The following is a 17696-nucleotide window of genomic DNA, read 5'->3' on the forward strand; positions in this document are numbered from 1 at the left end:
AAATGCTGATGTTAAAGTTGACTTTGATTTCAATGGTGGCATGCTCCTGTGTGAGTTGCTGTGAGTGTACCTCAGACGCACGCACCATTTTGTCCTTCAATGCTTGCCATCTGCAAATAAGTAAGACTACAGACTCCAAGTCCATGAACTGGGAGGAACAACTGTATTTGGTTACTGTTATAGTTACATTTTTAAAATATCACGTTCATTTTTGCATTTCTAAAAAAGTAACTTTTTAAAAGTAATTTGTTGGCGATGTTGTTCGAAGGTTGAAAAATAGTTGGTTACTGTTAAAGTAACTTCATTTTCCGATTTTTTAATTTGTTAATTACATTTTCAAAAATCCTAATCTTGGTCCTGCATTAGCTTGGTGGAGCATAAAACTCCCCCAGTAGTACTTCCACTTTCTTTCTGTGTCTTCTCTGTTTCTCCAGATGTAGAAATGCAGTTTAGCACTCCCTGGGGACCTCCTTCCTTTCCTCCCATTAACATCTATGGAAAATGTAAACAACTATGAATGTCGGGTGGTTGGACTGGAAGAGATACTTTTTTGCAACAATTTTAAAAGAACATATGGCAGTAAAAGCTATTCGACAGTGGATCCCACTCCTTTCTTGGAGGTCCTTAAACAGAGGCTGGATGACCATCTATCGAGGGTGCTTTGATTGTGAGTTTCTGCATGGCGGGAGGTTGGACTGGATGGTCCTTGTGGTCTCTTCCATCTCTGTGATTCTATGATTTTATGATACTGTGCAGGCAAAAGAGAAATATATGCCTGTCACCAACAGGATTCTACTCTATATGAATGCCATGAGCTGCTGGTCAGAGATAACACATTGTTCCTCTGTCTATCACTGCCTCAGGACTCATATCAGAACAGAGGGCAGCACCAGAAGCCAGCAGTTGAACCATGTGATGTTCCTCTTCCACCATTTGGTGAGGTCACACCGACATATAAAAATAACTAGATGTTCCTGAACTGCAAAAGCAATTGACCCTTGCTAATTTCCAATTCTAATAGAATCATAGAATCATAGAATTCTATGATTCTATTAGAATTGGAAATTAGCAAGGGTCAATTATGTCATCCAATTATACATTTGTAATGGAGAATGTGAAATAATCACTAGTTATTTGCAACTACTGAGCTGGGCTGTTGATGATAGGGTGATTTGGAAGTCTCTCGTTCATAGGATCACCATAAGACAAAAATTGACTTGACTGCAGTAAACAACAACACTTTAAGAGCTATGCTCTCCAGTGTAAAAACTGTAAATACCTTTCCTGGCATTGCCAAGAAATTATCTGATGTATTAATGATTAACTGCTATTCAAATAATAATGTTCCTAATCCTGTGGAACATTTGGAATAAGGACAAGTTCATTTCATCTCTTACTTTGCTACAGCATCAGCTTTCATGTTCCCTGTTCAATACTGCTTAGAAACAAAACCTTAAGCTAAATATCAATTTATGGAAAACTATGTCAGCTGTGCAAATGGTGATATCCTACTCAGTTTTCTGGTCTGTATCTTAGATATGGTCCAGTAACCCCCTATGGTTAACAGGTTACCCACTTTACCTTAGCTTCAGCCTCCACTCCACCTTCTGAAATACAAAAACTCTGCAAGACTGCTGATTTTTCAGGCTTGGGATGAGTCTAGGGCTGGGGCACTTTTGCCTGTTCTTAGCCCATAGCAAGGGCTCCATCAGTATCATCTGGAGTGGAGTGGAAGCCACATCTGGTCATTTAAAGACTGTTCCCTGCTGTTTCAGAAGGAGATTCCCCTGAAACAGTATTTATGGCTCAGATTATACAAGAGACTATTTCCAGCTGAAGAACCACTGCCTGACCTTTTAAAACAATGGATCACCACTCAAAGGAAGTGACAGATGTTTGTGAACTTGAAGTGAATTAGAAGTGTATTTAAAGCTAATTATCCTGTTTAAATTACAGCCTTTTGAAAAGTTACAAAGCCAATCATTAATTAGGGTTTTCAGGCCTTGGCCACAGTCACTTAACACTAGAAATTCTGGCTACAACAGTAGAAAGAGGGAAACAGAAGAATTAGCTTGTGAAGAAGGGTTCAGATACAAAATGTGTCATCTGAAAAAAAAAAACTTTTTTAAAACAACACATCTTAATACACATTTTCCCACACAGTCACACAGTAACACTTATCTTCTAGTACTTTACATCCCCCCTCCAATGCTCCTTCCCTTGGCTACAGGGTGCCTGGGCTGAGTGGCATTATGGGTCTTTGTGTCTCTTTGCTGTACCACTGCTTGATCATGCAGGAGATCAAATATATTGGGCTATTTCACATTTAAGCGAAAGTGCTGGGTGCATGTTGCTTCTGAGGGCAGTGACGGTGTTTCAGGAACTAGGGGCCTAGACTCTGGATCATACAGTTTGATCACCAGGAACTGGATTAGGCCATGTCAGCAACTTGATGGCATGACATACTTAACATTACATAGTCAATCTCTCTCTCTGTGTGTGTGTGTGTGTATGAATAAATAATTATCAGATCAATACCATTTCACTATAGATGTCCCAGAATAGGCAATCTAGGAAGCTGTTCTCATGGTTGTTTCCAAAACCTTCTAAACGTCTTTAATTTGAAATATTTATATTTTATATAATTAAAACCAGTAGACAGTTTGTCAAAGGGTGGAGGACAGGGAGGAGTCGGGTTGGGGTCCCACATGGGAAGACGGCGGTCGAGGGGGCCCTGGAGAAACTACGAGGGAAGGGAAGGAGATGGATCCAGGAGGAACACCTGTGGCCTGGGCGGGGCCCAGGGAGGAGTTGGGTCCGCAGGGTAGAAAAGGGGAAGGGGAGAACAGCCTGGGAAGGAGGAGCACTGGCAGACATTGGAGGAGGAACAAGAGGAAGACAAGGCGTTAGTGGGCATTGTCGAGACTCTCCCGCGGAGGGCTTCTTCGCAAGCCATGTGCACCCCTCAGTGTTGGAGGGGGACAAGGGACCCTATCAAGGTCAGCCAATAATTGCTCCAGGACCGGGGTTGTTTTGGGACATTAGGGGAAGGTGTTAGCCGGCTGACCGGTGCTCAGGGGTTAGAGTAGCTAACGAGACAGCACCCAAAGACGAAAGAGTCGACCCTAGACCCTAATTCTGAAAGTGAGCATGCGAGGGCAGTGAGGTAGCCAACTCCGCTTGGGGAGTGACTCCGGAAGAGAATACAAGAGGGTGGTGAGGTAACCCTGCAGAGCAGTTGTAGTTTAGTTAATAAAGAAAGTTGAGCATTACTCCAGTGTCCGCGCTTCCTTCCACCATGGATTTATATCCTAACCCCGTGCCCACCGGAGCAGCTATGGGTCTGTGACACAGTTGTTTGCACTCTGTCTACTTTTTTTTAGTGGTGAAATAGGCAGTTCTCCACAAATATTTGTTATAAAATAAACAAGTTTGTTTTTTAAGATTCTACAGCACTCACCAGGGGATGGTTCCTTTTAAAATAAAAGTTAAAGTGCAGAATTTACACTGACCCATGGATAAGTGGACTCAGTTTTTTGGGATCAATATTTAAATTTAAATTTCTAATCTTATACATGAAAGAAACTTTAGTTAAAAAATAAACCCAAAGAATCTAGGGCCTGTTACAGACAGCCAAAATAAAGCTGCTTTGAGACACAGTGGAGGTATGGTGTTTCAATGATGCATGCGTTCTAAGAGTCCAGAAGCCACACCAAAGCCATGCTCCAGTCCTTAGGGCTGGAGCGTGGCTTTGGTGCGACTTCTGGACTCTTAGAACGCATGCATCATTGAAACACCATACCTCCACTGTGTCTCAAAGCAGCTTTATTTTGGCTGTCTGTAACAGGCCTAGGTCAATGTAAGTCCTGCATTTTAACTCTCACCAAAAACGGAACCTTCCTCTTCTCTGAGTAAAGTGGCAAAAAGTGAGAGCTTAGTCTGTCCTGGGAGAATCTAAAAGAAACACTGACCCTCTCTACTCTCTCCAATGTGGTGCTGCTTCTGCTCTTTTTGAATACCTGGGCAAGAAAATGGCGGCCCCAGTGGCTCTTTGACGTTGGTGCCAAGAGAGTGGAGTTGGAACTTCTTTCAGATTCTCACAAGACAGAATAGGCTCTGGCCTGTTGCCACTCTAGTCAGAGAAGGGGATTCCAGTGATGTTTTTCTAGCGATGAGGAATCAACCTTTGAAGATATTTGTGTATGTTTGCCAGCTAAAATTAGGCAAGGTTATCACATTAAAGTAAATTGTTGTACTTTGCTAACAAAGTAATCAGCTTCTTTGCTTTGTCTTGACATCCTTTTTGACATGTTTTATTTTTATCTTTTCCTTTAATTGTCTGTAAAGCAACCAATGAAAAAGAATTCCCTTTTTATTTAATGCTTGTGTTCTTATTTTAAATTCTTTGTTTTGGAATATAATCAAATCTCCATGTATGATCCATTTGTCATTCATGATATTTTTCCTTCTGCAAATTGCTTCATGGGCAGATACCCAATGAGATGTAGAGTTGTATTATATATATGGTTGGGGTTTTTTTAAATTTAAAATGTATTTTTTTTAGCTTTGATTTTAAGGAAAACTATCAATAAAAATTATTTCTTAAATAAAAAATGGGCTTCTGAATCCCTACTCAGAAGTCAGTCTAACTGAATTCAGTGGGACTGAATCCCAAGTAAATGTGTTTAGGATTACAGAGTAAGCATGCTACTGACAGAGTCTTCAGTTCTTCTTTTCTTTAATGGTTCCTTTGAGTATATAATTACTTCTTGGATTTTCAGATGGTACTATTATGTCCAGTACACCCTTTGTGTTTTCAGTAGTTGTCTGAACTTTCTGAACTTTTTCCTTGGCCTGAATTTGTATTGAGAATGGCTAAAGCAGGTCTTGTGTCATGGTGTGAATGATTTCATACTTTAATATATTTCTGTCATTAAATATGGCTCTAACTGCAATGTATAGCTATGTATTCTCCACAGATAAGGATTTACAAGCACAGTAAGATTCTACAGTAATTTTCATTTATAATATACTATACAGGACTTCTGAGACTAAGTGTGGGCATAATGGTTTGAGTGTTAGGCTATGACTCTGAACCATGAAATGCACTGGGTGACCCTGGGCAAACTGCATACTCTCAGCCTCAGGGGAAGACAATGGTAAATCTTACATAGGGTTGCCATTAACTGGGAATGACTTGGAGGGACACAACAACAAAGTACAAGGATGCTAACATCAAGACCTGAGGCAATCTCAAGTTAGTTGTCACCAAGTCCTTTTGAAAGAACTGAAATTAAACTTAGTCAGGACTGACTGGTTTCAGTAGATCTTGGTCATAACCATTCTGAGGACTAATAGCTGGATATGGGCAGATAAATACTCCTCATCTCTATGTTATGTTTTCTACCCAGGTTTCCCAAGTGTCAGGAGATCCATTTTTGGGCTGGGAAATAAGCAGCAATATTCTTTCAATCCTTATTCTCAGTACATTTGGTGAAGATGAATCTAAAATCCAAGACTCAGATTTTAACAAAATGGCTATTATTGCTGAAAATATTGCAGATCTCCAATCAAGTACTGTACAAACAGATGCTACTTTAGATTTTATTCTGTTCACTTAGGCAAATAAGTGCACAACATCATTGTTTCTCTCTATAATGGATTACAAGTGTCCCAGGAGACAGATTATCTCACTCATTGCATGCTATTAGATATAGTAACTGCAAATACAGCAGGTTTTGTGGTAACTGTTTGCAATTAAATTTGTTTTTATATTTGGAACTACCTCTTTTGACTAATAACATTCAATAGCAGTCATATATTCTGATCATTAGCAACTGAATGCAGAAATTTGTATCTCTTTATTTAACTGAGAAAGGTTTCAGGATCTACTCAGAAGCCTGTCCCCACCACACATTGGAGGAGCCTTCTAAAGGCTTTTAAAAGGCTTTGGAAGGATCCTTCTGCCTCAAGACCCCCACCTCAACTCCACAGCTTCCTTTTCCCCCCTTGAAGTTGGCTTCCAGACTTGAAATTCAACTTGAAAATATCTTGCAAGGATTTGAGACTTGAAGGTAAAGACTTGAGTCTTGCAGTAAAAGACATGAATACATTGCTGTGGGCAACACAGGGACTTAAAAGCCCCCAATCTGCACTTACAGGGAAGCAGAGAGGTCTCTTCCCCATTTGCTTGGGAAACAACTGGTTGCTGTTCCACACTCCCCACCCCCTATGCAAGGAATCTCCAGCACAAGGGGAATTGCAATAGCGGTTTTCTTTCTGCCCGCCATGCCAGAGATTTCTCATGGAAGGGAGTGGAAACAGCAGCTCTCTGCTTCCTGAACGACAAGGGAATGGTGCCCAACAGATCACAGCACTGCTTCCCAGTAAGTGAGGATGGGGGGGCGGCGGCGGTGGCAAGGTTTAACCCTACTCATTTTGAGAGCCACATGGTGTTCCTTTAGCGAGAAAAGGCACATATATGGTATGGTTTTGGGCTCACTGCATGACCAATCGTGAAGTCAAGACAGAGCTTCACATCCTTCGGAGCCTGGAAAGTAAACTTCTGAATCAGGGCGGTGAAGAAAAGGAAAAGTTCCATTCTAGCCAACTGCTCCCCAAGGCAAGCTCTCTTTCCTGGAAGAGAAAGAGAAAGTGGCTTCGCATGGCTTTTCTAAGATGTTGGGGTGACAGCAACAGACTATTATAAACTAGACAGCAAAAGATGTTTAAAAACTCCTTTGAACTGCAACATAATGTACATGCCTGTCTTATCTATTTCTTACTCAGGAAAGCAGAAAATTGAACAGCTCGGGCTTTCTAAATCTCTGAAAGATAGAATTTGTTAATTTCTAGGTTTATTCCACCAAGAAGAAGATATCAATTAATATATGCGTCCAAACTGTTTGGCTAATGCACATTAACAATTGCTGCATATTCACGATCTTTACAAGCAACTAATTTAGAGACTATATAGGGGCCATGAAAGTAGCCACTGTGATCGATAGGGCCATTCCTGTTGATCAGGAAGCAGCTTCCTGACATTCTCATCCTCTCTTGTGAGCACAAACTTTGGCACAAGGGGATTTGCAAAAGGTATGTTGTTTCTGTCTATCACATGTGAGATAGTTTACAGGGGGAGGTAGTAATGCCAAACAGCTGCTTCTCAGTTGACAAGGAATGAATGCCTGTCAGTCAAAGCAGCTGCTTACCAACAAGTGGGGTTTGGAGAGTGTTATACTGGAATTCATTACATAGCAACATTATTACAGTGCTACTTAGCATGTAATGGTCATACAGGATTCCTCTGGGCACATGGGAATTAAACACTTTTTATTCCATTTTCTGGTCCTGTTGAGATTAACAATAGGAATTAGTCCCACGTTCCATGTATGTATGGCAGAAACATGACTGGAATCCTGTTGGTGTTTTATGGATGACATACATTCCCCTACTGATGTGGTTGGACCTTTTTGCCTGACTCTGAACACACATGTTCATAAAAGACTGGAGAAGTGGATGACATTTTGCTTGCAAAAGTTCATTTGATGCACATGTTTGGGTGATGCACAATGATGCAAGGAATCAATGTGAGATGCATGAAAATGCAATTGAGCATTTGGCAGTACAGCATTGCTGTTCAACTCTACAACACTGCTGTTCAAGAAAAGGAGTAAAGCATTCAGTGCATTACTCTGCAATCCCAGTGTAGCATCTCTACCAGCATGAGACATTTGAGTATGACAATACATATCAGAGAGTGCTCAAATGATGGGAAAAGGAAGGAAAACAATTCACTACCACCACCTCATAGCATGTTTTAACTCTTGTTGTCTGTTGTTAACTGCCCTTGAGATGACCCCAACTCATGGCAACCCTGTGGATGAGACATCTCCAAGATCCCCTGTCCTTCACTGTTCTGCTTAGGTTCTGCAGATTCAGGCCCATAACCTCCCTGGCTGAGTCCAGCCATCTGGCGTGTGGTTTTCTTCTCATTCTACTACTACCTTTCCTAACATTATTGTCTTTTCCAATGAGTCATATCTTTTCATGATGTTGCCAAAATTTGATCATCTTGGTCTCCAGGGAGAGTTTAGACTTGATCTGTTTTAGGACCCATTTGTTTGTCTTTTTGACGATCCACAGTATCCTCAGCACTCCTCTCCAGCACCACATCTCAAATGAGTTGATTTTAACACTAGATTTACATCATTGTTCAATTCTCTTGTGTCTCTCGGCATTTTTGGGTGGGTGCATTCTACCCTTAGCAGAGGCAGCTTTACAAGATAGTTTCATTTTTCTGACAATATATAAAGAAAAATTCATCACAGGAATTCAGCATGGCATCTACCTATTAACAAGTTGACTTGCATGTGTGGGAAACAGAATTGTGTTGGTTGGGAATGTCCATATACACATATGGAATGTTGTGATGTGTGGAGTGCCTGTTGCACAATGGGAGCCAGAAGTGCCAAAGTGCAACAAGGGTATTCAATGAGCATCAAAAATTCTGGTGCACATAAGAAGTGACTCATGCACATCACAAGTGCCTGATGAGCATCACAAGTGCTAAATCCACATCAGGAGTGTGTGATGAGCCTCAGAAGTATCTTATAAAGATCAAGAGCACCTGATGCACATTGCAACATTCTTGCTGGTGCACTGTTATGCATCTTTGCACTTTACTAAGGAATTTGGTTGCATTTGTGCAATGTAGCTGTGGAGATGTAAAGTCAGGAAGTGTAGACCATGATGTGAACTCTCAGCCAACATTTTTATATGGCCACATTTTTACGATCACGTAAAATTTACATGAATTCCACCTAGATAATGAAGAAATTGAAATAAAGATTTCCCATATCTTGGATCCAACATTGATCAGAATGGAGACTGCAGTGAAGAATAGGAAGGAATAGGAAGGACAGCTATGAAACAACTAGACAAAATCATAAAGTGTAAAGATATACACTGAACGCTAACATTAGAATTGTCCAAGCCATTGTATTCCCCATTACCTTGCCCACATTACCTTGCACAGAAGTGAGAGCTGACAGAGAAGAAAGCAAGTATGAATAAAATTAATTCATTTGAAATGTGATTCTGGAGAAGACTGATGAAGATACTGTGGATGTCCAAAAGACCCCCCCCCCCAAAAAAAAAAAACACAAAAAAAAATGTCCTAGAACGATTCAAGCCAGAACTCTCCCTGGAAGCCAAGATGACTAAACTGAGGCTGTCGTTCTTTGGCCACATCATGAAAAGGCACAACCATTAGAAAAGACAATGATGCTGGGGAAGTTGAAATAAAAAGAAAGAAAGACCACATGCCAGATGGGTAGATTCGATCAAGGAGACCTTCCCAGGATTGTCATGAGTCTTGACTCGAAGGCAGCTAACAACAATTTTTATTTTTTATTTTATTTACAATTTTTAAACTTTTATGTAAAAACGTTGAGATCTTTGTATAAAAGTTTTCAACTAGAAATACAAATTAATGGTCATCATCTTTTTGCATGGCGTACTTTCAATATGTGCATTGCCTCTCATACATGTAGATTTATTTTGTTTTATATGTTTTATGCGTTTTATACACACTTTGTTGTCTAATGGCCTGTCAGCTAAAATAAAGATATATATATGTAGATTTATTTCAGGGTTTTTATCCCATGGCTTCTTACAACAATGGAGAGGAAACAGGGCTGAGGATATTTCTCTTTCATTTGAGCTGGAACACAGAGGATAACCACAAAAGGGAACCAGGGATGTAGCCGGGGGGGGGGGGGCGGGGTTCGGGGGTTTGGACCCCCCCTTCAGCCCTGGGGATATTCAAACTCCTTCCTTCCCCCTCTCCTCCATCAAAAGCACGGAGGGCACAGATAGAGAGGGGGGGGGAAAAGACAGTTTAAGTTGCGGGCTCAGAGAGAGAGGGGGGAGAGGGAGGGGGAGTGGGCCGGGGTCTCTCCCTGTGCTTTCTTTCCCTTTCGTTTCATCTCCATCCCAGTCCTTCCATTCCTCCTCCTCCTCCTCCTCCCCTGTGCTTTTGCTAGAATAAAAGTCTCTTCCTGGGGAAGGAGAGAAGGAAGAAGAAGGGAAAGAAGAGGAAGGGAAGAAAGGAAGAAAGAAAAATGAAGGAAGGAAGCTTCTAAAAGGAAATATAAAAGAAAGAAAAGGTGACTTCTAACTTTCCTTTCAGCAGTTATATCCATATACAATATAGTAAAATAATAATAATAATAATAATAATAATAATAATAATAATAATAATATCCCTTACCCAAAATGCTGAGGACTAGATGTATTTTGGATTTTGGAGTTTTTCAGAGTTTGGTATATTTATATATGTCTAATGGGATATAATGGGAGATGGGATTTATTATTATTATTATTATTATTATTATTATTATTAAACTTTATTTCTATAGCGCTGTAATTATACACAGCGCTGTACAAAGTCGGTAAAATTAGGAGTAAATTTATCTGATGTAAACACCTTGAGAGGAAGGACTCAGATTACATCTGCACTGAAAAAAATAATCCAGTTTGATGGCACTTTAACTGCTCTTGGCTCCATGTTGTGGAATGCTGGGATTTGTAGTTTGTTGTGGCACCTGACAGAGATGGCCAAACAGCTCCTCAAAACTACAAATCCCAAGATGCCATAGAACAGAGCTATAACAGAAGTTAAAGTGGTGCCATCCTGAAGTAAACGCTTGACCCTCTTTTTGTGTCTTGGGGGGGCTCTTAGCCTCTCAAAATGGTGGCGCTTAGTCTGGACCCCCCCCTTCCCAAAATCCTGGCTACATCCCTGAGGGAACTCTCACCCACACTTGAAATTGTGACAAGAGTTGAATGCACTTTCTGTCCTTTCCACTTTACATTAGCAGGAGGTTTGGCTTTAGAATGTGCCAAGCAGATCAGTACTGTTAACAGAGAAAACAATGCTTCTGTTATGCATGAAAAATAAAGTTGCACAACCGGGGAATTTCCATCCATTCTGAAATTAGTGCTGTAAATGTACCCTACATCCACACATGTAGGGTGGAACTTTCAACTCTCCACAGGACTGATAAAGAACAAACATTCCATTGGCCCCTGGTATCTGCTGGAGTTTGGTTCCAGGACCACCACCCCAGAAAAAAAATCTGTGGATGCTCAAGACTCATTGTACATAACGATATCATAAAATGGTGTCCCTGAAATAAATGGCAAAATTAAGGCAAAATCCATCATCATCATCATCATCATCATCATCATCATCATCATCATCATCCCACCTTTCCCTGAAAATTGGGACATAAAATGGAATTAAATCCATATAGTATTTAAAATACAGTGGTACCTCGGGATACGAAATACCCAGGTTACGAAATTTTCAGGATACGAAAAAAACCCATAGGAAATTATTGTTCCGGGTTGCGAAAGTTTTTTCGGGTTACGAAAAAACTTTTGGTGCTTTTCTGCGCGATTTCACACGGAATCGCGGCTTTTCCCCATTAGCGCCTATGGCGATTCGGCTTGCGAAGGCTTTTCGGGTTACGAACGGCGCCCCGGAACGAATTAATTTCGTAACCCGGGGCACCACTGTACATCACTCATTAAAAGAATAATATGGAATTGTAAAGATAAAAGTGCTTAAAACAGTACATATTTAAACAGTTAAGAATACTACAACACATTAAAACAATAAAAATAAAACTATATACAGAATCCATGGATACCAAGAGGCAACTATATTTGTAAGCAGGCAGTCCTTATAAGAAAGACATTGCCATTCCGTCCCTTTTACCTGCAGAGAATGGTATGAACGCTTCCCTCTTCCTGAACTGACCATTCTCCAGGAAGTGGTCAGGATTAAACTTGTTGGGAGTTTCCCATTCATCTTTGTCAAAAAGCACTGATGTCAAGTTTGTGATCAAAGTGGTGCCCTGCCAATGAAGACACAGATATTGAGTCTACAGCACAACCAATCCCTCCAAATACAAGACCAATCTTATTTCTCCAGATACAGTGCCAAAGGATATATTTTGACTGCAAGATTCTCTAGTAATTTGTTTGTTTTAGTAGTTTATGAATTTATTTTGCAAGCACACAGATTATTAGATGGATTTTGAGATACACTTGCAAAACATAGAACTGCTTAGATTTAGGATTAGGAACACTGGACGCTGGCAAATTGTAGAACTAACCACCAGATGTGGACCTGAATGCCATTAAAAATACTCAGAAAGAGAACCAGTTGGGTGTAGTGGCAAGAGAGTCAGAGAGGTACCTGAGCGAGCCAGGGCCTACAGTAGTTCCCATAGAGCTTTGAAGTTTATTGGGTGGCTTTGATTTGTAATCCAGTCTCAGCCTGGCCTATCTCACAATGTTTCTAGAAGGATAAAATGGGAAGAAGAGAACCAGGTGTATTACTTTAAGCTCACTGGAGTAAAGCATAATAAAAATCAAGGTTTGGCAACTGTGGAAGACTAGAAGGCCACATTAGCACCTAGGAGAATCTGTTGGATCTTGGGTTTCTGTTTTATTTGGTGAGGCATTAGAACTCTGTGGTTGAGAAATCTGAATAACTACCCTGCCAAATTGCAAATCCCAGAAGTGTGCTATAAATATGCTGTTGTTGTGTATCTTCCAGTCATTTTCCACCTATAGAGACTCAAGGGTATTATGGGCTTTCTTGGCAAAATTTATTCAGTGGAGGATTGCCATTGCCTTCCTCTGAGGCTGAGAGACTGTCCAGTGGTTTCTGATGGCCTAGTGGGCATTTGAACCTTGGCCTCCAGAGTCATAGACCAACACTCAAACCACTTCATCATGCTGGCTCCCATGCTGTAATAGTGCTCAAATTGTGTCATGTGAAAGGATTCCAGTTCATCTTTTAAATAGGTTGCAGGGTCTGTCTATATTGTTTAATATAGGCGCGGTACAGACCGCCCAAATGCGCCTATGTTAACCAATACAGACAGTGCCAATTTTAGGGTTAGGGACTGTGCACCAACTGCACGGTCCCTAACCCTAGTATGTGCCGGCAATGCATTAATGGAGGCATCCAGTGTACACGGGCACTGCACATTTTGATGCACGACCTAACAATGGCGGTGCAAAAAGAACCCAGTTTTCCCAGGTTCTTTTTACTCTGGAGGGAATCCGCACAGTTTGGCAGCTGTGGCATCCCTCCGCCTTTCGGGCAGCCTGTACCACATCATAAAAACCTTCCATTTTTCAAAATGACATCTGTCTTTTTCTGGAATGTTTGTTCTTTATCAGATTATGTGGCTTCTGGAGAGACCTGGGAGCAGAAGATAGGCCCCCAGACCAATCCAATTTTTCTATATCTGGCAAGAACATGAAGAAACTTCTCCCTATCACTTTAGTGGTGAAACTCAGGGTGCAGCTGTGATGCAGCTACACTATAGAATTAATGCAGTTTGATTTCACCTGAAGTGTTGCAACTTTATCCTAGGGAATCCTATGATTTGTAGTTTTACAATATCTTTAGCCTTCTCTGCCAAAGAGTGCTGGTGTCTTACAAAAACTACAAATCCAAGGATTCTGTAGGAGGGAGCCATGGCAGTTAAAGTGGACTCCGACTGCATTATTCCTACAATGTAGATGCACTGTCAGTATTTAGAACATGGGCTTTAGATTCTGGAAAAGGGTAAAAAGAAAAATGAAGCAAAGATATATCAGATATATTTCTTGAAGACCTACTTTGGGCACATGAAAGCCAGCCAGCTTTGTGTCAACAGTTGCCAGTCGTGGAACATTGAAAGGCACAATGTTGCTTATTCTTTGAACTTCATGAATGACTGCATTGGTGTAAGGCATGCTGTCTCTGTCAGCAATTCCTGGTTGGCGAGATTGTCCAATGACAGAGTCTATTTCTGCCTGAACTCTTCCTACAAATAAAGTAACATTTGCTATCAGTACAAAGAAATTCAGGACAGTGTCAAGAGCAAGAATCTACATCATACACACATACGCATGCATGCACACGCACACAACTTTAAAAACTTGAGAGAAGTTAATTTTTTATTCCAGAATAAGCATAAGTATGACCAAGTCTATGAAGGCTCAACTTAATATAATTTAACAGAACTGAACAGACTATGATCCAATCATATGCTATTTAGAGGAATCTGGGTTTTCCATAGAATCATAGAGTTGGAAGAGACAAAGCCATCCAGCCCAACCCCCTGATATGTAGAAAGACACTATCAAAGCATTCCGAACAGAGGGCCGCCCAGCCTCTGTTTAAAACCTCCAAAGAAGAAGATCCACTATACTCTGAGAAGTGTATTCCACAGTCAAACAGCAATTACTGCCACAAAGTTCTTACTAAAGTTTAAGTGGAATCTCTTTTCCTGTAGTATGAATCCATTGCTCCATGTGCTAGGTGATGTGCAGATCGGCCTGCAGCTGCCTCCATCTTTGCCAGATTGGAACGATGGCAACTGCACTCTGTGGCCCTGATCTGGCCTTTCTGCGGCACAAAAAGGACCCACAAAAAGCGGCTCCATTTTGTGCACTGGACAGGGCACCATAGCCACTGACGCCACAGCTTTACGACATTTCTTTGGTTCTGTGTCATCTAGATGCAGCAATAGAGGTGTGCTGTGATACCACGCATCATGTGGTGTGGCGTGCAGCGTTACGCCGACCTGGGAGCAAAGTCAGGGCATGCATCATGTAGATGCCACTCCCGACTCCACCCCCAGGCCGGCCAAAGATGCTGGTTTGCACAGCACCTTAGTCTCTGGAGCATCAGAAAACATGGTTGATATTTCTTCCTCCTAATTTCACTCCTCCTTCTATGTCCAAGCCTGCTTTTCTTACAATATGTTCTGCATATAAGTTGAACAGGTAGGGTGATAAGATGCAGTCTTGTCTAACCCCTTTGCCAAGAACAGAATGGTACTATTACCTCCTTTGATCTAGATCAGGGGTAGGCAACCTTTTTGAGCCAGGGGCCGGGTTGCTGTCCCGCAGACAACTGGGGGGCCGAATCGGGGGGGGGGAGCTTCCACCCTCCGGGGGTGGGGCCACGTGCCGGGGGCAGAGCTTCCACCCTCTGGGGGCGGGGCTTTCTCTGCTACCTTTCCCGACCTCCAGCTGTCTGAGAGACAGCTAGAAGTGAGGGGGGGAATTGGGAGAGGGGGTGACAGGTGTGCGCCTGCTCCTCCTGCCCTTCCTTGGCCCCCAGCTGCCTCTCAGAGAACCAGTAAGGGCCCGTGAGGGGCAGGAGCAACAGGCGCGCGGCCCCTGCTCCTGTCCTCGGGGCTTTGCCAGGCCTGAGGTGTCCTCCGATGGACACCTCAGGGCTGCCAAAGCCCCGCGGGGAGGAGGAGGCGTGTGCCTGCCCTCTCCTCATTGGCTCCTTCCTTCGGCCGAATGGGCTCCAAGGGGCCCTTTCGGCCGAAGGGGACGGCCGAAACCACTCTCATTGTTAAAGCAGACCTTTTAGCATTAAAAGCACTGAAAATACACAGAAATGCACTTTGGAAAGTCACACTGTCTCACCTGCAGAAAAAGTTCATGTCCCATAAATAGGGTTGCCATAAGCCGGCTGGGGGCAGGACAATCCCGGGTTTTGATCACTAGGGGGCGTCCCTGCACGGTTTCCTCCTTGTCCCGGGTGGATGAGGTTGCCTTTGCTGGCCCTTGCAGAGCTGCGCGCAGGGCTAATGAGGAGGACTTCCTCCTCCTCAGGCTGGGTCCTCCAGGCCTGAGCCTGTGAGGGCTGGCAGGGGGCGGGGCTGTTCCAGCCCCAGTCTGCCCCCATTGGCCAGCCAGACTCAGGAGGAGGAGTTCCTCCTCTCTTGGGCTGGGCTGCAGCCAGAGGGGAAAGGAAAGGGCCATTTCCTTTGCCCTTTTTTGGTGCCAGGGAGGAGGAGGAGGAGGAGGATGAAAAGGAAGAGAAGGAGAAGGAGAAGGAGAAGGAGGAAGTACTGTATGTGTTTTTTAAACTGTATTTTTAAAGTGCATTTTAAGCTGTATTTTTAAACTATATTTTTAAAGTGCATTTTAAGCTGTATTTTTTAAACCTTATTTTAAAGTGCATTTTAAGCTGTATTTTTAAACTGTATTTTTAAAGTGCATTTTAAGCTGTATTTTTAAACTGTATTTTTAAAGTGCGTTTTAAAGCTGTATTTTTAAAGTGCATTTTTAAGGTGTATTTTTAAACTGTATTTTAAAGTGCATTTTAAGCTGTATTTTTAAAGTGCATTTTAAGCTGTATTTTTAAACTGTATTTTTAAAGTGCATTTTTAAGCTGTATTTTTAAACTGTATTTTTAAAGTGCATTTTTAAGCTGTATTTTTAAACTGTATTTTTAAAGTGCATTTTAAGCTGTATTTTTAAAGTGCATTTTTAAGCTGTATTTTTAAACTGTATTTTTAAAGTGCATTTTAAGCTGTATTTTTAAAGTGCATTTTAAGCTGTATTTTTTAAACTGTATTTTTAAAGTGCATTTTTAAGCTGTATTTTTAAACTGTATTTTTAAAGTGCATTTTAAGCTGTATTTTTAAGCTGTATTTTTAAAGTACATTTTAAGCTGTATTTTTAAACTATATTTTTAAAGTGCATTTTTAAGCTGTATTTTTAAACTGCATTTTTAAAGTGCATTTTAAGCTGTATTTTTTAAACTGTATTTTAAAGTGCATTTTAAAGCTGTATTTTTAAAGTGCATTTTAAGCTGTATTTTTTAAACTGTATTTTAAAGTGCATTTTAAAGCTGTATTTTTAAAGTGCATTTTTAAGGTGTATTTTTAAACTGTATTTTTAAAGTGCATTTTTAAGCTGTATTTTTTAAACTGTATTTTTAAAGTGCATTTTAAAGTGCCTTTTCTGTGTATTTTTGATGCTTTTAATGCTAACAATTGTCCCTTGCTTCGACAATGATAGTGTGGTGATGATGTGATTTGAGTCAGCTTCTGAAGTTGAGAGAGTGTCACCTTCCAAAGTGTGGTTTTGGTGTATTTTTTGTGCTTTTAATGCTAACAAGTCTCCCTTGTTGTGACAATGATGGTGATGATGGTGATGGTGATATTGATATCAGCAAGCCTCTCAGGCATGGCCAATGTTAGCTGCTCTGATTTTTACAAACTCATGTGCAGTGAAAAAAAATCAAAGTCCCTTGACTAAGTACACACTTCTGAGAAGTAGAGTTGGTGCAAGAAACCTGAAACGGCAAATCCACTTCTTGTGAAACCACCTTGACATGTTCAATATGCATAGCCATGTTAAACCATGCTAAGTGTTAAACTCAAGGGGTTTGATTATGGAATAAGCCTCTGAACTATGCAAGAGGCCATGTTAAGTAAAGCCACGGGAAGTGCCCAAATGTGCTGTTGTGTGTGTTTTGGAATGGAGGGGGGTGGTTTGGGCAGAAAAGGAAGTCCATTTCTGCCATCTGACTAGGAATAATGCCCAAATGTCCTCCATTTTGATCATGCCTAAGAAACATGCATTTATATTAACATTTTTAAAAAGCATCAATTTTTTCCGCATGTCCTCCATTTTTATAAAATGTGCCCTACATTTGAAAAGGTTGTCCTACATTTGCCCTACATTTGTCCCGGTTTGGAGGTCCTGACTTATGGCAACCCTACCCATAAACTGACACCATATCATCATCATCATCATCATCATCATCATCATCATCATCATCATCATTCTCATTGTCAAAGCAGACCTTTTAG

General features: G+C 41.2%; 1 protein-coding gene across 1 annotated transcript in view; it reads right to left on the bottom strand.

Annotated features, from left to right (window-relative positions):
• Window positions 1-5607: 5607 nt before the first annotated feature.
• Window positions 5608-17696, bottom strand: part of LOC149316362 (cytochrome P450 2J2-like) — a 44819-nt gene continuing 32730 nt past the window's right edge. Inside the window, exons 9-11 of the mRNA XM_089515275.1 lie at window positions 13708-13895; window positions 11786-11924; window positions 5608-6636 (exon numbers count right to left, since the gene is read on the bottom strand). Coding sequence (XP_089371401.1) covers window positions 6461-6636; window positions 11786-11924; window positions 13708-13895 — 503 coding nt within the window. The 3' untranslated portion in view covers window positions 5608-6460. The remainder of the gene's footprint in view (window positions 6637-11785; window positions 11925-13707; window positions 13896-17696) is intronic.

Source organism: Sceloporus occidentalis, unplaced genomic scaffold (assembly GCF_023333645.1).
Source record: "Sceloporus occidentalis isolate IW3139 unplaced genomic scaffold, rSceOcc1.0.p SCAF_3, whole genome shotgun sequence".
NCBI lineage: Eukaryota > Metazoa > Chordata > Lepidosauria > Squamata > Phrynosomatidae > Sceloporus > Sceloporus occidentalis.